This window comes from Papio anubis, chromosome 1 (assembly GCF_008728515.1).
Source record: "Papio anubis isolate 15944 chromosome 1, Panubis1.0, whole genome shotgun sequence".
NCBI classification, from domain to species: Eukaryota; Metazoa; Chordata; class Mammalia; order Primates; family Cercopithecidae; genus Papio; species Papio anubis.
The window spans coordinates 120,694,438-120,715,255 of NC_044976.1; the positions used below are offsets into that span (position 1 = coordinate 120,694,438).

At 42.3% G+C, this 20,818-nt stretch overlaps 1 protein-coding gene and 1 non-coding gene across 4 annotated transcripts; one reads left to right on the forward strand and one right to left on the reverse strand.

The window, feature by feature from the left end:
* Positions 1-1,486: 1,486 nt before the first annotated feature.
* Positions 1,487-19,020, reverse strand: ANP32E (acidic nuclear phosphoprotein 32 family member E). 3 transcript variants are annotated; one of them, XM_009180339.1, is made up of 7 exons: positions 18,580-19,020; positions 14,925-15,074; positions 13,399-13,521; positions 11,765-11,930; positions 9,311-9,498; positions 5,902-5,956; positions 1,487-3,809 (listed from the first exon to the last, which is right to left on the reverse strand). In XM_009180339.1, the coding sequence occupies exons 1-7, from the start codon at positions 18,631-18,633 to the stop codon at positions 3,745-3,747; spliced, it is 801 nt and encodes a 266-aa protein (XP_009178603.1). In that variant the 5' UTR covers positions 18,634-19,020; the 3' UTR covers positions 1,487-3,744. The 3 variants fall into 3 exon arrangements, with proteins under 3 accessions (XP_009178603.1, XP_003892620.1, XP_009178610.1); XM_003892571.2 differs by having other exon boundaries at positions 1,487-3,812; XM_009180346.4 differs by lacking the exons at positions 1,487-3,809; positions 5,902-5,956; positions 11,765-11,930 and having other exon boundaries at positions 9,088-9,498.
* Positions 19,021-19,830: 810 nt separating this feature from the next.
* Positions 19,831-20,020, forward strand: LOC116271863. Its single transcript, XR_004180621.1, has one exon. It is a non-coding gene; the product is annotated as a U2 spliceosomal RNA (small nuclear RNA).
* Positions 20,021-20,818: the final 798 nt, after the last annotated feature.

Sequence of the window (20,818 nt, forward strand, 5' to 3'; positions counted from 1 at the left end):
ACTTGTGCCTTGACTATAAAATTCCAGTTGTCTACATATGAAACATTTTAAAAATCACTTACCATAGGGAAACCAAAAAAAAAAGAGAGAGCAGAAAAAACATAGTTTCAAGTTTGATTTTGCTCTAATAAACATTTAAGTATTATATATATTTCCATTTATATTATCAAGATTCAGAAGATAAACATGCAGTATAATTGGAGAACTTTGGATTCATTTTAGAAAATACTATTGATATACAATAGTCTTATAATCACTTTAATAAACCACAGATAATACAAGTATAGGTAATAAACTTATTACTTCAAATCAAACTGTAAAAAGTACTGGTTCAGTTTGTAACCCCAAAAGGAAAATTAAGAGAATCCAGATTTTTCTTCTGCCTTTTGGAAAAGAAGTTAATAAAGAAGGCCAGGTGTGGTGGCTCACACCTGTAATCCCAACACTTTGGAAGACTGAGGCCGGTGGATCACCTAAGGTCAGGGAGTTCGAGACCAGCCTGACCAAAAAAGCGAAACCCCATCTCTACTAAAAATACAAAATTAGCTGGGCATGGTAGCACATGCCTGTAATCCCAACTACTCAGGAGGCTGAGGCAGGAGAATCTCTTGAACCCAGGAAGCGGAAGGTGCAGCGAGCCAAGATGACGCCATTGCACTCCAGCCTGGGCAATGAGAGTGAAACTTTTTTTTTTTTTTTTTGGCAGAGGCGGAGTCACCAAGCTCATACCCCAGGCTGGAGTGCAGTGGCGGATCTCAAGCTCACTGCAAGCTCCGCCCTCGGGTTCACGCCATTCTCCTGCCTCAGCCTCCCACAGTGGCGGGACTACGAAGCCTGCTGACCTCGCCCGGCTAAGTTTTGTATTTTTAGTAGAGACGAGGTTTCACTGTGTTAGCCAGGATGGTCTCGATCTCCTGACCTCGTGATCCGCCCGTCTCGGCCTCCCAAAGTGCTGGGATTACAGGCTTGAGCCACCGCGCCCGGCCGAGAGTGAAACTCTTGTCTCAAAAAAAAAAAAAAAAGTTAATAAAGAAGATGATGAGTTAAACTATTAAATTGTAATGCCAGCTGGGAGCAGTGGCTCATGCCTGTAATCCCAGCACTTTGGGAAGCCGAGGCAGGCGGATCATGAGGTCAGGAGATCGAGACCATCTTGGCCAACACGGTAAAACCCTGTCTCTACTAAAATACAAAAAAATTAGCCAGGCGTAGTGGCACATGCCTGGAGTCCCAGCTACTCAGGAGGCTAAGGCAGGGGAATCGCTTGAACCCGGAAGGCAGAGGTTGCAGTGAGTCGAGATCGCGCCATTGCACTCCAGCCTGGTGACAGAGCAAGATTCCGTCTCAAAAAATAAATAAATAAATTGTAATGCCTTATATCACATCCGAGTGTTTAAATGAGTTAACTGTCAAGCTGTTAGTTTTTAAAAAGACCTTCAAAGCCACTAATGGTATTGTTGAAAAAGTGAATGTTATACACTGAAACTAATCATTATAACAAATCTTCAATTTATTTGAAGCAATTCAGTTTTAAAACTTTAAGTTACAGCAGTCACAGAAAAAAACAGGGAACAGTCAGAAACAATAAAAGAATAATCAGGAGTACTGCAAATTTTTTTGTTTGTTTTTAACACTGTCATGGCTTTATTCAAAACACAGTTGCACAAAAGTATTAACTTCAAAGTTTTTAAGGAGATTCTTGAGGAACTTAACACACTATATACATACTGCCATACAAAGAGCATTAAAATAGGACCAAAAACTTCTACAAAATATAAAACCCACCCTTACTTATTTGCATGAAAATACCACCCACAAAGCTAAATAAGTCTTAAAAGTTATCTGGAGGCTTTAAGTGTTGTTTTCAAACCAAAGTACACTAATTTTGATTGCACAGTAAGATGATTGATAAGAAAGTCAATATATAGATTTCATTTTAAAAATAAGTATTTTGTAATCCGGCATAGTATGTAATGAGAATTGTTAGGAACTAAAATAGGGAACTTCAATTTTTAAAAGCAGAAGAAAAATGTTAGTTTTTTTGGGGATTCCAATCCCCTCACTAAACTTATCCCAAGTATTTTATTTCAGTCAGTTGTGTAACTTTTTTAGTTTCTCCACAAGTAACATCATAATTTTTACTTTAAAACACCAAGTCATACATTTTACATTGTAGAAGCAGTAGCAGCAGTACTATACTCAGTATTTAAATATGTCCCAGTACAGAAGCATAACTTCAATTAATTTGCTGACACTAATTTTTTTAAAACTTACAAATATTCAAAACAAAGGGAAAAAGTTTTAGATAGCCAAGATTTAAAAAGCCATTGCTTTGAACATGGAGCCTCAATAGCAAAAGAGGAGATATACTTGTATACTCATTTTATTTAGTAGCCATGTGAGGAAACACACACTTATCCCAAATATTTTTCTACTTTGAATAGACATCCACTTGAAAACAAATCTTAATTTTAATGTCGATTTAGTTTCAAATACTTTTCCAGCTGCCTAGTACATTCCAATTAATGCTATTATTATATCTGGTAATGCTTCAAAACTGGGAATTAAAGGTTAGAAATACTTTGCAGAGTGGTATCCAAATCATTTGAGAAGCCAACTTTAAAATTTGACTTTAATGTCTTATTAATTATCAACAGGCAATTGTTCTGACTTTTAAGAAATATGAACACTGCTTCCAAAAAGCACCCCTACTTTTCTTTCTTCATCCTACTAATATTGTCTTAGATGTTGTGAACCAAGAAACTTTTATGGTAAGCAGAGCTTACTGCATAAAACTGTATTGATAATATATTCTTATGTCAGAAAATACTCAATTTCTTCCACTTCATTTATTTAAAACCCAGACAGGACTAAAAGGTAGTTGAGGTATAAGACTAAAGGTTTTCCTGGGTTTCACAAGTTTCCCAACTTTCTTTTGAGAGAGCAGGAGGGAGTGAAACAAGAAGGGAAGGTGATCATAAAGGAATTGCTAAGAAGAAAAAGAATGCGCACCTAAAAACAAAACAAAATAAACAACCATCGGCATGTCATGATTTGCAGCCTGACAAAAGAGCTCACCTGCATGTCTCTGGACTTAGTATAAGCAATTTTTCCTTCAAAAATAAAATCTTATCAGTCACCACTAAATCCATGAACCCTATTACTGAATAGAACCTCCACAAAATCCATGAACTATGTTGCTGAATAGAACCTTTACTATTCTGCTTCTATTTTCCAAGTTACTTGTGACAAAAAAGCAACCACTCTTAGTCAAAAAAAAAAAAGTAACTGCCTTCAAACTAAAGATCCCTGGATTACCTCTAAAAGAATAACCAACTTACCACTCAAGAGACTACTGTCATTTTATATTATAGCAAACTGTAATTTCAGTTAATTTATAAATAAGGAATGAAATGCACCATACTACACCTGTGTAAAAGTGATGTTTTAATTATGGGCTAAAAATGACTAATACAGTAAGCTTGAATTTAAAAAATTAAGTCTAAATAAATTGCTAGGGAATTCCACAATGGGAGTCAATGAAAATTTTTCTCTACATACAATATGATCATTAACAGACTAGTTCTTATTTGGAATGATAAGGCAAAAATAGTAAAACCACACTTTTCCTATAAAAAGTTACACATTATCTTCTGTAGGGATAGCTATCGTACATGAAGAAACAAAGATGTGATCACTCTATTGCACACCCAGAAACATTAGAGAGTCTGGTCTTAGAATGATCTAGTCATCTTCCTCTCCATCATCTTCAGCATCTCGTTTCCTCTTCTCCCCTCGAAGACCTTCTTCTTCTTAATGAGTGGAAGGAAAAATGCAAAATGCTTAATTTTAACAAATAAGGATTGGTTACATTACAAAGTTTTGAATCTTAGTGAAAAGTTAATGGCAGGGCCTAGCACGGTGGCTCACACCTGTAATCCCAGCACTTTGGGAGGCCGAGGTGAGTGGATCACTTGAGGCTTGGCCAACAAGGTGAAACCCCATCTCTACTAAAAATGCAAAAAATTAGCCAGGCGTGATGGCGGGTGCCTATAATCCCAGCTACTGGAGAGGCTGAGGAAGAATTGCATGAACCTGGAAGGCGGAGGTTCCAGTGAGCCAAGATCGCGCCACTGCACTCCAGCCTGGGCAACCGCCCAAAACTTTGTCCAAAAAAAAAAAAAAAAAAAAAAAGTTAATGGCAGAATGGCAGAAGAAAATTGGCCAGGCAAGGTGGCTCACGCCAGTAATCCCAATACTTTGGGAGGCCGAGCCAGGCGGATCACTTCAGGTCAGGAGTTGGAGACCAGCCTGGCCAATAGGGTGAAACTCCCATCTCTACTAAAAATATAAAAATTAGCTGGGTGTGGTGCAGGCACCTGTAGTCCCAGCCACTTGGGAGGCTGGGGCAGGAGAATCGTTTGAACCCGGGAGGCAGAGGCTGCAATTAGCCAAGACTATGCCACTGCACTCCAGTCTGGGCGACAGAGGGAGACTGTCTCAAAGGAGGGAGGGAGGGCAGGTGAAGAGAGGACGAGAAGAAGGGAGGGAGGGAGGGAGGGAGGAAAGGAAGGTGGTAGGAAGGAAGGGAGGAAGGGAGGGAGGGAAGGAAGGAAATTATAATTCAAGTTTCCTCTTTGAATTTCTTTAAATTTGAGTAGGTTGAAAACAGACTTAACAGGCTTAGAAATCCATAATCATTACAGTTTGCTATGCACCCTTGTGGCCATATCATGAAGTACAGATTAAGAAACTAAGGGCTTGACATCAATGCAAGTGTTAGTAAATTTTAAAAATTATTTTGAGGCTGAGTGCAGTGGTTCACATCTATAATCCTAGCACTTTGGGAGGCCAAGGCAAGAGGATCAGTTGGGCCCAGGAGTTCAAGACCAGCCCGGGAAACAGTGAGACCCCGTCTATACAAAAAATACAAACATTAGCAAGGTGTGGTGGTGCACACCTGTAGTCTCAGCTACTTTGGAAGAGGCTGAGGTGGGAGGACTGCTTAAGCCTGGGAAGTCGAGGCTGCAGTGAGCTATGAATGCCCCACTGCACTCACTGCTGACAGAGACCCTGTCTCAAAACAATAAAATAAAATAAAATAAAATAATAAAATAAAATAAAATAAAACAAAAATACTGGTTGGCCATGGTGGCTCACATCTACAATCCCAGCACTTTGGGAGGCTGGGGTGGGCAGATCGCTTGAACCCAGAGTTCAACACAGCCTGGGCAATATGGCGAAACCCCATCTCTACAAAAAAAAAATACAAAAATTAGCCGGGTGTGACAGTGTGTGCCTGTAGTCCCAGCTACTTGGGAGGCTGAGATGGGGGGATCACCTGAGCCCAAGAAGATTGAGACTGCAGTGAGCTGCGATTGCACCACTGCACTCCAGCCTCCAGCCTGGGTAACAAAGTAAGATTCTGTTTAAAAATATATATATATTTATGTATATATATTTTACATATATATATTTATATATATATACATATATATAAATTTTTAAAGGCCTAGAAAACAAATCTAAAAACAGCATTAATTATCTGGAGTTCAACTGCTCCTCTCTTGTAAGATAAGGCTTCACTCTCTCTAAAATGACACTCTATAAAAATAATAAATTCAGCTCAAGGTTCCATTTATCTCTTCATTTGTTTTTAAAATAAATGTTATAAGCTGTTTATTTATGAGTTATGAATTAATGAGTGCCCTAAGACAACTACTCTTAAGAAAAAAAAACTTTTATAACTTTGAAGGCACTCTATGATAAAGCAAAATCAAAGGGATCAGTAAAAATTTACATTATAGGCTCATTCTTTAAAGTGTATGAAATATAAATAAAGTGTGTAAAAAATAACTATGTCTTTAATTTTAGAATTTGTTTATGGTTAATGTAACTCACCCTCCTCTTCCTCTTCTTCCCCTTCTTCAACATAATCATCATCATCTTCTTCATCCTTGAAATTCAAATATTCAGTTGAGAATTAAAAAATCATATGGATTTTTCACTCTTTCTTGTAATATATTCCAACAAGAGCAAAGAAACTTGGTTATTCTGTGTTTTGATAACCTCTGCCATTCTTATAAAGGTCCTTTTTAAAACCTAACTAAAGAGCCAGGTGTGGTGGCTCATGCCTGTAATCGTAGCACTTTGGGAGGCCAAGGAGGGCAGATGACCCGAGGTCAAAAGTTCAAGACCAGCGTGGCCAATATGGTGAAACCCCATCTCTACTAAAAATACAAAAATTAGCCAGGTATGGTGGCAGGCGCCTGTAATCCCAGCTACTCAGGAGGTTGATACAGAAGAACCGCATGAACCTGGCAGGCGGAGGTTGCAGTGAGCTGAGATCGCGCCATTGCACTCTCAGCCTGGTACACAAGAGCTGAGGCTTCATCTCAAAAAAGATAATTCTAACTAAATCTCTAGGTTATTTTTTTCTCTTTTCCTTTTTTTTTTTTTTTTTTTGAAATGGAGTTTCGGTCTTGTTGCCCAGGCTTAAGTGCAATGGCGTGACCTTGGCTCACGGCAAACTCCGCCTCCCAGGTTCAAGCGATTCTCCTGCCTTGGCCTCCTGAGTAGCTGGGATTACAGGCATGCGCCACCACGCCCGGTTAATTTTGTATTTTTAGTGGAGACGGGGTTTCTCCATGTTGGTCAGGCTGGTCTCAAACTCCCAACCTCAGGTGATCCGCCTACCTCAGCCTCCCCAAATGCTGGGATTACAGGTGTGAGCCACCACACCCGGCCAACTGCCTAATTCTTGTATCAGAAATCATTCTTATACAATCAGTTGAAACAAAGCATCTCCATACCAGAATACCAGTAAGCTATAAGGAGTAAAAGGAATAGATAAGATAGCAAAAAGCATAAAAAAAACAACACAATGAAAATCAGGAAAAACTGCAGACTAAACTGAAGAAGGAAAGACAAGAAAAAAAGGGGAAGATTGAATGTGGCTTTTGTTGCAGAATTTGTTCATTAAAAAAAGAAGAGATGGGGCCAGGTGCAGCGGCTCACCTATAATCCCAGCACTTTGGGAGGCTGAGGTGGGCAGATCACCTGAGGTCAGGAGTTCAAGACCACCCTGGCCAACACAGTGAAACCCTGTCTCTACTAAAAATACAAAAAATTAGCCGGTGTAGTGGCAGGCACCTGTAATCCCAGCTACTCAGGAGGGTGAGGCAGGAGAATCGCTTGAACCCAGGAGGCAGAGGTGGCAGTGAACCGAGATCGCGCCATTGCACTCCAGCCTGGGCAACAAGAGCAAAACTCCATCTCAAAAAAGAAAAAAAAAAAGAACACTTAAATTTCTGTTCTTCATTATATATATAGCTCCTAACCCACCAAGACCCCAAACGAATATAAATCCTGTTTTTTCCATACTAGTTTCATCAGAAAATATGTATCATTGATTGTTGATATTATGTATCTAAACAATGCAAAACTCATTAGAACAAATATTAACAATTCCCAGTCTAAATAAGATATGTTATTTTTAATAATAAAAAATACTTTATGAGTTTTTCAAATAAACTTCAATTTAACATTAGGAGAAAATAACTAACCTAAACTCCTAGGGGCTACAGATAACTTGTTCTAGTCAACTGACATTTCCCATGAGCCTACCATGGGCTAGTCAGTGTACTAGATGCTGAGATCCAAAGGTGAGTGGCACTCCCCTTAAGGAGCTCACCACTTAGCAGAAAGTGGCCAAATGATTTTACAAGTGTCTCTAGGCAATAGAAGCCTGATCATGATTCAGAGGTAACACATGGAGGAGTGACTGCCTAAGAAAAAATATAGAAAGCTTCAGTGATGAGTCAACTGCAGAGTTGGGTTTGTAAAGATAAGAGTTCACAAAGCATGATTTGGGTGGTGGTTACACAAGTACATGCATATGTAAAATTCCATGGAGTTGTAAATAAAATCAGTGCACTTCACAAGCTTCACTCGGCAAAAAACAAAAAGTTCATCAGAGGCTCATTTCAGAAAGCATGAACAACGTATTCATAAACAGCCATAAAGGTAAAATAGCTTGGTGTGATCATTTAATTTGGAATCAAGGGAGATGAAGCTAGAGAAGGAAGCAGGGGCCAAGCATGGTGGCTCACACCTGTAATCCCAGCACTGTGGGATGCCAAGGTGGGCGGACCATTTGAGGTCAGGAGTTCAAGACCAGCCTGGCCAACATGGTGAAACCCTGTCCCTACAAAAAATACAAAAATTAGCCAGGCGTGGTGGCGTGTGCCTGTAGTCCCAGCTACTTGGGAAGCTGAGGTCAGAGGACTGCTTGAGCCTGGGAGGCAAAGGTTGCAGTGAGTCAAGATCGCACCACTGCACTCCAGCCTGGGCAAGAGTGAGACTGTGTCAAAAAAAAAAAAGAAGAAGAAGAAGAAGGAGCAAAGGCCAGAAATGAAAGGCCTTGTATGTCTTGGGGGCAAGAGGGAAACATTAAAGGGTTTCAAGAAGACTGGTGTATAACCACATTTGCATTAGATTAAACAGGCAGCACTGCGGAGAATACTCCTAAGTGGTGATGCTATATTCAGAGAGACTATAAAGTTACTACAGAAGTATAAGCAAGAGATAATTAGGAGAAAGAAACTTACGTTTTCTTGAGTGCCTATAATGTGCCAGGGACTATATTCTTTACATAGATTATCTTGTTAAATCCTTAATCCTATGAGATTGATATAACCTGGTTTTTTTGTTTTTTGTTTTGAGACAAGAGTCTGGCTCTGTTGCCCGAGTTGGAGTGCAGTGGCGCAATCTCAGCTCACTGTAATCTCTGCCTCCTGGGTTCAAGTGATTCTCTGGCCTCAGCCTCACAAGTAGCTGGGACTACAGATGTGTGCCAACATGCCGAGCTAATTTTTGTATTTTTGGTAGATATGGGGTTTCCCCACCCATGTTGGCCAGGCTGGTCTCAAACTCCTGACCTTGTCATCCACCCGCCTCGGCCTCCCAAAGTGCTGAGATTACAGGTGTGAGCCACCATGCCCGGCCTAATCTGTTTTATAAATGCAGAAAACTGAGGTTCACAGACATTTGTAACATGTTTCCACCATACCATGCCATTGAGGCTATAACAGATTTGAAAGTTATCTGGGAGGTAAAATCAATAGGTGTTTATGATTACCTGGATATAGTTTGGGGTGGAGGACAATGAAAAAAAAGATAGGTGGATAGACATATATGCACACCCACAACTTAGAAACAACTGTCAGACTGCTACAAAACATACTTTATATAGTATTTGGTCCTATGCCTAGAAATTAATTTTCAGTGCAGATAAGAAGTGTGTATTCACCTGAATTTCTTCTTTCATTAAGTATGAGAGGCCCACTTCCTCTTCTCCCTCTCCCAACTCTGAACCTGCTTCATCTTCATCTTCATCTTCATCCTCATCCTCATCTTCCTCTTCCTCCTCCTCTTCCTCATATCCTTCTGGTGGACCAGCTTCATTTTCCTCTTCCTCTTCATCATCTTCATCTCCATCTTTAAAAAATCATTTAAAGATGAGTAAATTGACTGAGCAAATGTTTCTTCCTAGGATGTTGATGCTTTTTACCCTTGTCCAATCACTTCAAACTTGTAAGCCGATAGGTGGAAAGTAACTCAGAGAGATTTTTTTTTTTTTTTTTTTTAAGATTTCTGTTTTACAACATTCCTAGTTATTCCTACAAACCATATGCGAGAAGTATGGCTTCTAAACACTAGTATCCAACATATATATAGAGTCTCATGAAAACATTGCATGCACTAAAGTTTGTTTTACTTTGTGAATACTTCAAAACTTGCTTGTGAGATGCTGGAGAGGCTGCAGAGAAAAGGGAATGCTTATACACTGTTGGTGGGAATATAAATTAGTTCAGCCACATGAAAAGCAGTTTGGAAATTTCTCAAAGAACTAAAAATACAACTACCATTCAACCCAGCAATCCCATTACTGGGTATATACCCAAAGGAAAGTAAATCACTGTACCAAAAAGACACATGCATTTGTATGCTCACCACAGCACTATTCACAATACCAAAGACATGGAACCAACCTAGGTGCCCATCAATGGCGGACTGGATAAAGAAAATGTAGAACATACACATGATGGAATACTACACAGCCATAAAGAAAGAATGAAATAATGTCCTTTGCAGCAACATAGATACAGCTGGGGGCCATCATCCTAAGTGAATTAATGCAGAAACAAAAAACTAAATACTACATGTTCACACTTATAAGCAGGAGTTAAACACTGGGGACACAGGGACATAAAGATGGGAACAGACACTAGAAACTTCAAAAGAGGGGAAGGAGGGTGGCTGAAGAACTAACTATTAGGCACTATGTTCACTATTTGGGTGACAGGATGAGTAGAAGACCAAACCTTAGCATCATGCAATACACCCATGGAACAAACTCGCACACGTACCCCCTTAATCTAAAATTAAAAAAAAAAAAACCTGCTTATCTATCATTTCATCATTTTGTAACAGTGTTTATCCATCAAATTTCTTCTTACAATGAAGAAGTTTTCACTCAATAATAACGAGCAGTATCCCATTACTAACAGCTATTCTGTCATCTGATCGGTCATCCACTTTTTTAAAACTGTATACTCACAATCTAATTCTAGAATATTTTTCTTCCCTCAAAAAGAATTCCATACCCATATGCAGTCACTCTCCCATCTTCCTCTCTCCCAGCATCGAGCAACCAATAATCTACTTTCTGTCTCAATGGATTTGCCTATCCTGAAGTTTCTGCCTATTCTGAACCATATATATATGGTTTTTTGTTGGGTTTTTTGTTTTGTTTTTGAGACAGAGTCTAACTCTGTCGCCCAGGCTACAGTGCAGTGACACGATCTCAGCTCACTGTAACCTCTGCCTCCCAGGTTCCAGCAATTCTCCTGCCTTGGCTTCCCATGAACTTTCCATATAAATGAAGTCAATCAATACGTGGCCTTTTGTGTCTCTCTTCTTTCATTTAGAAGAACATTTTCAAGATTCATTCATGTAGCATGCATCAGTACTTCATTCATATTTATGGTGGAATAATATTGTACTGTATAGATAAATCACATTTTTAAAATCTGTTCATTGGGCCGGGGCCCGGTGGCTCACGCTGGCTTTAATCCCAGCACTTTGGGAGGCCGAGGTGGGTGGATCACGAGGTCAGCAGTTCGAGACCAGCCTGACCAACATGGTGAAACCCTGTCTCTACTAAAACTATAAAACAATTAGCTGGGAGTGGTGGCGGGCGCCTGTAATCCCAGCGACTTGGGAGGTCCAGGCAGGATAATTGCTTGAAAACGGAAGGCAGAGGTTGCAGTGAGCAGAGATTGCACCACTGCACTCTAGCCTGGGCAATAAGAGCAAAACTCTGCCTCAAAAAAAAAAAAAAATTCCATTCAATAGTTGATAGATACCTCGGTTGTTTCTACTTTTTGGCTATTACAAGTGGTTCTTTTTAAAAAAAAAATACTATTTAAGAGGTTGCCACTTTTACTGGGTGTACAACTTTCTACAGATATAAAATTTCACAGAGCTTCATGTTATAATAGTCATTAAATTCCCTGAAACTATAGGAAATATAAAAGAAGAAATACTGGCTAGAGCTACGGGTTTTTAATTTTTTCTTGTCTTACTAATATCTTCTTGTGGATTTTTTTTTTCAAACCTAAATTTCCAGGCCCAATCTAATTTGCACAACTAGAGCAGAGGCTATAATAATGACACACTTATGAGTATTAAGAGTGATTACCCTCATCATCCTCCTCTTCAGAGTCCGGTGCTTCATTATCCTCCTGATCAAATCCATCTAAGTATGTGATTTGTTGCAGCAGTTCAAAAATACTTTCTCTATAATCTTCCAGGTTTGTGATCTCACAGTTAAACAGGTCAAGACTTTTCAAATTTTTAAGATTTTGCTGGAAAAGTAAAGTTAAAACTTACATTCAAGATTTAAAATACCATGTTTTTTGTTTTGTTTTGTTTTTGTTTTTGAGACGGAGTCTAGCTCTGTTGCCAGCTGGAATTCAGTGCCGTGATCTCCGCTCACTGCAACCTCCGCCTCCCGGGTTCAAGCGATTCTCTTGCCTCAGCCTCCCGAGTAGCTGGGACTACAGGCGTGTACCACCATGCCCAGCTAATTTTTGTGTTTTTGTTTTGTTTTGTTTTTTTGAGACGGATTTTTTGCTCTTGTTGCCCAGGCTGGAGTGCAATGGCATGATCTTCAGCTCACCACAACCTCCACCTCCTGGCTTCAATTCTCCTGCCTCAGCCTCCCAAGTCGCTGGGATTACAGGCATGTGCCTCCACGCAGCTAATTTTGTATTTTTAGTAGAGACGGGGTTTCTCCACGTTGGTTGGGCTGGTCTCAAACTCCCGACCTCAGGTGATCTGCCCGCCTCGGCCTCCCAAAGTGCTAGGATTACAGGCGTGAGCCACCGCGCCCGGCCTAATTTTTGTATTTTTAGTAGGGATGGGGTTTTACCATGTTGGCCAGGATGGTCTCAATCTCCTGACCTCATGATCTGCCCACCTTGGCCTCCCAAAGTGCTGGGATTACAGGCGCGAGCCACCGTGCCCAACCACATCATTTCTTTTTAATTTATGATTCAGAAAATATACATTTGAAATTGAGAATGATTTTTGTATTTTTTGAGTTTTATAATGAAGGATTATTATATCAAGCACAGCCAGCTCACCTGGCTAATTTTTTAAAATTTTTTATTTTTGTAGAGACAGGGTCTCACTATGTTGCCCAGGTTGGTCTCAAACTCCTGAACTCAAGCGATCCTCCCACCTCTGCCTCCCAAAGTGCTGGGATTACAGACATAAACCACTGTGCCCAGCCTCCAATCTTTTTTCAAAATCAGAGCAATAATTTTCAGCATGTCACTTTTTCTTTTCTTTTTCTTTTTCTTTTTTTTTTTTTTTTTTTTAGACGGAGTTTCGCTCTTGTTGCCCAGGCTGGAGTGCAATGGTGCAATCTTGGCTCACCGCAACCTCCCCCTCCCGGGTTCAAGCGATTCTCCTGCCTCGTGTCACTTTTTCTTTTCCTTCCCTCATACCAGGAAAGAAGGGGGCAAATAATAAAATAACTCAAAAAATAATCAAGAAGTAAGGAAAAAGAATAAAAGGTTAAAAAAAAAAAACCTGGAAATTTTAAAACCAGATAGTCAACTCCTGAAGTTGATGATAAAATAAATTTCTCATTGATTTAAAATTTCATCTGAATATTTTAGTCTAAAAGAAACGAAATCAGTAACTGCCTAGATCATAACATACAAAAAATTCGTAAGTTTTGAGTTAAATAGAAATTAATAGACACAAACAAATCTCAAAAAATTTAACCAAAAAAAGCAAGTCCAGAGACAAAACCGTTCCACTTACCAGAGCTTCTACTGTACTGAGATCTTTTATTTTGTTTCCACTCAGATTGAGGTAGGTAAGATTTGGACATTTCTCTGCCAGGACTTCCAAGCCTCCAGAAATTATGTTATCACTAAGCTCCAACTATACATTCAACATAGGAAGAAAACAAAGAATGGTAAAGGTATCATATCAAAGCTTTTTTTTTTTTAAACGAAGTATCACTCTGTTACTCAGGCTGGAGTGCAGTGGTGCAATCTCCACTCACTGCAACCTCCGCCTCCTGGGTTCAAGCAAATTCTCCTGCCTCAGCCTCCCAAGCAGCTGGGATTACAGGCACCCGCCACCACACCCAGCTAGTTTTTGTATTTTTAGTAGAGATGGGGTTTCACCATGTTGGCCAGGCTGGTCTCGAACTCCTGACCTCAGGTGATCCACCCGCGTCAGCCTCCTAAGGTGCTGGGATTACAGGCGTGAGCCACCACACCTGGCATATCAAAGATTTTTAAAGTATATCAATTTGAAGAAAAAAAAAAACTCATTCTCTCTGGCTTCAAGAAACTATCACTATAGATCATTAATTTCCAAATTCCTTTCTACATCTGCCAAATAATGTATTAGAACACCTACATAATGGGCTCTTAACCCAGCTTGGATTCTAGTTGTACTACATTTGGATTTCATGATGTAGAGAAAAATATTTCATATATATTAAATACAAATTCATATTATAAGGCAATTCCACTATTAGATTTAAATTTCTAGGCCAGGCACAGAGGCTAACTCCTCTAATCCCAGCACTGTGGGAAGCTGAGGCAGGAGGATGACTGGAGCCCAGGAATTTGAAATCAGTCTGGACAACATGGTGAAACCCTATCTCTGCAAAAAATACAAAAATTAGCCAGGTGTGGTGGCGCATGCCTGTAGCCTCAGCTACTTGGGAGGCTGAAGTGGGAGGATGCTTGAGCCCCAGAGGCAGAGGTTGCAATGAGCCAAGATCACACCACGGCACTCCAGCCTGGGTGACAGAGTAAGACCCTGTCTTAAAAATAAGTAAGTAAGGCCGGGCGCGGTGGCTCAAGCCTGTAATCCCAGCACTTTGGGAGGCCGAGACGGGCGGATCACGAGGTCAGGAGATCGAGACCATCCTGGCTAACACAGTGAAACCCCGTCTCTACTAAGAAATACAAAAAACTAGCCGGGCGAGGTGGCGGGCGCCTGTAGTCCCAGCTACTCGGGAGGCTGAGGCCGGAGAATGGCGTGAACCCGGGAGGCGGAGCTTGCAGTGAGCTGAGATCCGGCCACTGCACTCCAGCCTGGGCGACAGAGCGAGACTCCGTCTCAAAAAAAAAAAAAAAAAAAAGTAAGTAAATAAATTTATAAAAGCAGTATTAGAGCTGATTCTCAAAATCCTATATAACTTTTTCTTATCTCTAGAAACTTAAAAACTTCTAATTAGCAAGCAGAATGGTATTCCATTTGGCCAAACACTTGACATAATAGCCATGACATTTAAATCATGATGCTTCACGTAAATGCCAACTTACTTTTCGAAGTTTATTTAAGCTGGGAAGCCGGGCCAGTGAACTTAGTTCCACATTAGCCATACTCAGAAATTCTAGTTCTTTGAAAGTATCATTCAGGCCTTCAATTTCCCCATTTACACACAGGCAATTATCAAGGACTAACTCTGTCACCTGTAAGAGGGAAAACATTAATTAATGATTCTTTAGTTTGTAATCTGTTTAGGTAGAGACCTGGGTCTTGACACTCTGGAAATGTAACTATTAAAACCACCAATCTCCAGTTTGATTGCCCATCAGTTAAAACAAAACACAACACAACAAAAACCCCAGCAATCCCCTTACACAGATCCTTTTCATTTCCCCCCAAAACTGATATACAATCTAAAGTCATCACTATAATCTTTTAAATTTGTTTTTTCCTTTTTTTTCCTTCTTTTTTTTTTTGAGATGGAGTCTTGCTCTGTTACCCAGGCTGGAGTGCAACGGCGCGATCTCGGCTCACTGCAACCTCCAACTCCTGGGTCCAAGCAATTCTCCTGTCTCAGCCTCTCAAGTAGCTGGGATTACAGGTGCATGTCACCACTCCTGGCTAATTTTTTTGTATTTTTAGTAGAAACAGGGTTTCGCCATGTTGGCCAGGCTGGTCCTGAACTCCTGACCTCAGGTGATCCTCCCCCTCGGCCTCCCAAAGTGCTGGGATTACAGGGATGAGCCACCTCGCCTGGCCATTTTTTCAATTTAAACTTGGACTAAAGTTCAATGCCTGCTTCAAATCACTGATACATAAGAAACAAACGTTGAAGAAGTTCCCATGTGAAACCTGTTTCTGACCCTGATAAGGAGGACTCTCAACATCAGAGAATATATTTATGCAAGGAGGGGGTACCTGAGCTACCAGGAAAAGATTCGAGTGAGCTGCCCTAAAACCTACAAAGAGCGCCAGGCACAGGGGCTCACGCCTGTCATCCCAGCACTTTGGAAAGCTGAGGCAGGTGGATCACTTGAGGTTAGGAGTTCAAAATAAGCCTGGCCAACACAGTGAAACCCTGTCCCTACTAAAAACACAAAACTCAGCCAGGCGTGATGGTGGGCACCTGTAATCCCAGCTGCTTGGGAGGCTGAGACAGGAGAATCACTTGAACCCGGGCGGCAGAGGTTGCAGTGAGCCAAGGCCGCACCATTGCACTCCACCTTGGGCAACAGATCAAGACTCTATCTCAAAAACAAAAAACCTACAAAGAGAAGAAACTCTTTAATCACTTTTTCAGTTTAAAACCCCTTCTCTTTGGTTGATAAATACCATCATAACTCAAAAAAACCTCCTTACCCTTTATGAAGAAATGTTAGAAAGCTCCTCTGGGAACAGCCCAGAGGGTGTTATTGGTTCTCACATACAGGCCAAACAGTATCACCCAAAACAATACATTCTTAACAAAATGTTATTTCTCCTACCACTCTGGTATAATAGCATTTCTGTGCACTTTTCCCCATTCCTCAAGGAATGAGGCTGAATTCCCTATTAGGTAAGAGTTTGTAGTAACAAACTTCCTGGTGTGGGCCTGAATGGACTTAATCTTTAAGGAAAAGGCCGAAGATCTTGGTTCTCTATACCCAATGTGAAAACCTGTTTGAGGTATCCGAGGGCTAAAATTTGGCAACAAGGAATGCCACCTTCTCTATTTGAATACGATTTTGACATAATTATTTCTGTTGCCAGAGAGAGCATCTTGAGTTCCGTTTTGGAGAAGTGGAAACTATGGCCCAGAGAACAAGAATGGCTTGCCTAGAGTCACACTTGGTTTGCCGCAGGGCTGTGAATTGGTTCGTCTTCACACTCCCCATTTAGTTGAGGAGTGGGGGCTACTAGATTTGGTGTCAGAAAACCAATTCCTGCACTTGCGTAAATCATTTCACTGTCCTGAGACTCCGTCTGCTAATTTGGATTCTAGAATAACACAATCCACTTTACAAGTGTGTAAGGAGGAAAGTAAATAACAAACGGGAAAAGTGCTTTGTAAACTGTCTACACAAATGTAAGAGACCGTTATTACAACACAGAGGAAGAAGCTGAAAAAAGGCAACGTCCTGCACTCCCAAAACTGGCAAAGAAATTACTACAATCACTAAGTGAAAGAATCCTGGCAGGGGAGGCGGGGGCAGGATTCAATTTTCCAACCCACGCCACCAAAAAGTATTCTAAACGTGTGCTTGTGAGAGACAGCTTTTCAAGTTTGATTTTGTTTTTTCCCTGAAGCCCCTAAGAATAAGTTCTAGAAACTTCAAGATCTCTCCGGGATGACCCTGATAGCAAGCAACTGTTTCCCCTCCCTGGCCCCTGCCAATTTCAGAAAACAGGCACCTTAAAAAAAAAAAAAAGTCTTAGTTGCCACTCCATACGCCGTACGCGAAAGCCCAGACAGACCCTGCTCATCCTCTATGCGGGTCTGCACAGACACCACCCCAGTTATATCCTTCTATCCAGCTACAGACAACTCCCTTACATTCCAATTCTAGGGCTTCTTTCAGCAAGACAGATGCCTTCCTCTGCGAGGCTCCCCGCTGGCCACCAGCCCTGCTCTCGCGACCTGCCGCTCCGACTGACGGGAAACCCCACACCGGGCGGGGACTCCCCAAGGAAAAAAGGGGTCGCCTCCCAACCCGCGTTGCCCTCACGCCTTCGCCCTGGGTAGGTGAGGCCGAGGAGGCAACCGCGAAAAGGAGGCGGAAACGCCTCCTGCCCGACCCCCGAAAAGTTGACCGCGACCCCGCCTCATGTGGCCCCTCCCAACCCCGTCTCTTTAACTAAGGCAACAGCAGTGAGAGCGCATCATTTAGTTTCGGCGAACCCATCTTTAAAGCACGAAACTACTACGTCCCTTATGTTGAGTTCTGTGAAACCGTCTCCAGGGATCAAATTCAAGAGTTGCGGCCACACGACGTGCCACATATCGTTACACGGCGGGGGAAGAAGCGGATTACGCCTCCCGTCCCCTCCCCACCTCCGGCCACTGCGACGAGTCCCCAAACTCGCCCGCGGTCAGAGAACCCGCGGCTGACCCAGATTCCGCCGGGCGGAGGGCGGAGGGCGGAGGGCGGAGGGCGGCGCGCGCGGCTTCCCGGAGGAGTGGGCGCCGCCGGAGCAGACAGTGCGCGGACCCTGAAAGCGACCCCAGTCCGCGCCCGTCGCGACGTCGGACGCCCAGGGCCTCGAGGCCAGGGGAGCCCACCCCCCAAAAAGATGAGTTGGCCGCACTGCAGAAAAGTTGGACTAACTTCTCAGGCGCCGATGGCTGCGGCAGGGGCCGAGTGGGACTGGGGGGTCGCGTCCCACGCCGCTGGCCCTCAGGAGGAGGAGCGCCGGGAGCGAAGCGGCAGAGCGCCCCCGCCAGCCCGCTTCCCGCCCCCACGAGGCCAGGACGCCCGACTCGATGAAAGCCGAAAGGAGCTAAGCCCCCATGCACACACAAAAACGCCCCTCGAAACTTCAACCCTTCGCCATTTTAAGTTGAAGATTTTAATGATTTAAAACTTAAAATTAAACATTTCCCCAACCCTAAACCGGGGGGGCGGGGGCTAACTTATTACTCCATCCCCGCACACCCACCCAGGACCACCAGAAATCCGATTCTCAGAATACAGGACTGATGGGGAAGGGGTGGGGGCTGAGTCATCTCACCTCCTCCGGGGCTCTGTTCCTTAACTCCAGGTTAATCTTCTTCTTCATCTCCATGTCCTCCTCTTGCTCTTCAGCTACTACTCTCCTTCTTTTCCCTTTCCTGCCTTTCCCAATACCCCCAACCCAAAATTTTTAAGAGATTTAGAAATGAATGAAAAGGAACGCAAATATAAACGCCCACTACCACCAGATAGGTGTGGGGGAGAAAGAAGAGAATAGCAAATGGAGTCCAAGAGTTGGGACTCTAACTCAGCTGCCCCCACCTCCTTGTCCACACACTAGCGCGCGCACTCACACGCACGCACGCGCGCACACACATACACACACACACATACACACACACACACACACACTCACACACCCGCAGTTCCTTCCCCTTCAATGGCTGCTCAGAGACTGAGCCTCCATGACACGGCACCGCCAACCCCCTGGCCTACACTCCACCCACCTCCCAAACGTATTGGTTGATTCTTCAGCGTCACATTATTCCATTGGGCTAGGTAAATGTCTATCAGTCTTCAGGGAGGACCTGGACCAGAAACTCCGTATCTATTGGCTACGATCAAGGGCGCAGTTAATTTTGATAGGTCCAGGAGGGTGTACGTCCGGGAGTAATGATTTTGAATCCCAGTACCCCCCCTACTTTTCTTTATGTAGTTGGCGCGCTTTCCCTGGGCACTCGGGCGGTTTTGTTGTCTGTTGGATTTGGTTTTTAGTTTTTGGTTTTTTATTCTGTTGTTAGTGTTAAAGAGGGAGAAAGCATCCTTCCGTGCCCAACTTGCGATACTGATAATTCACCACACGGCATGCACTGGCTCTTGGCCGTTTTAAAAGCACAGCCTCTGCTTTGCAGCCAAGGTGTACAGCAACGTGCGCATCACATTAAAAAGATGCCTTGGTGGCATTGTCCTGCTGGGGTCAGGCTTTTCACAGAGGCTGACCTTCCGTGATGCAGAGCCAGAACCAAGATTTTAAAGATGGTAGTTTAACACTATAAAAGACAACAATTTTGAAAGCAGTTGGGTGAAGTATGTAAGTTAATAATATTTAAATAAAACTATCCTGGAGGAATTGTTACTGAGTTAATTTTTGCTGTAATAAACACTAAGACCTTGGAGGAAAAACAACGCTGGCCTAATGAAAATCAGACATTAATTAGCATAGAAATGGCACAGCAATGCCTCTCTAATTTCCCTTTGGTTGGTTTCCATGGAAATCTGTAGGTAAAGTGTGCTTTTAAAAGTGTTTATCGCTTCTTCTCTGCCTTTTGGCTAAGATCAAGTGTAGGATCTGTTCTTAACAGTTTAATATCTGATATATTTTCTATCCGAGTCCAATATATTAAATGGATTTGGGGAGCAGGAAGACGCAATAGGAGCTTTCTTGTTCACTTAACGCATCCACCTGGTATTACAGTACCTCCAGGAACAGTGCACCCCCTCAAGGGATTAAAATTTAGTGTTCAAGACAGAAGAAGGAAAAAAAAAAAACCAGTTTGTCTGTGTGGGATGGGATATGAAAGAGTGGGATAATAATTATCTTTTAGCCGGGTGTAGTGGCTCACACCTGTAATCCCAGCACTTTGGAAGGCCAAGGCGGTGGGATCACCTGAGGTCAGGAGTTCGAGACCAGCCTGACTAATATGGTGAAACCTCGTCTCTACAAAAAATACAAAATACTAGCCGGGTGTGGTGGCGGGCGCCTGTAATCCCAGCTACTCCAGAGGCTGAGATGGGAGAATTGCTTTAACCTAGGAGGCGGAGTTTGCCGTGAACCGAAATCGTGCTATTGCGCTCCAGCCTGAGCAACAAAACCCAAACTGTCTCAAACAAAAAAAAAAAAAAAAAAATTATCTTTTAAAATTTTGTCTTGAGGGTCTTTTTTCTTAGCTCTTGCTTAAATTCTATCATTCTTATTGCCTTACATCATTCTCAGGATAAATAACCAAATAAATTCCAAATGATATGGGGAAGCAGGTAGGAAGTAGAGGAATTAGTCCCATACCTCCCAGAACTGGTTGCTATTTTTCCTGTTTCTAAGGTTAGAGATCTCTGGCTTTCCAACAGAATCCTCACAACTCCACCTTCCCTACTCCACCCCCAACAGAGACACACTGCTCCTCAAAGAGGATTACATTTAAAATGTAAATGCTGGCCGGGCACGGTGATTCATGCCTGTAATCCCAACACTTTGGGAGGCCGAGGCGGGTGGTCACCTGAGGTCAGGAGTTCGAGACTAC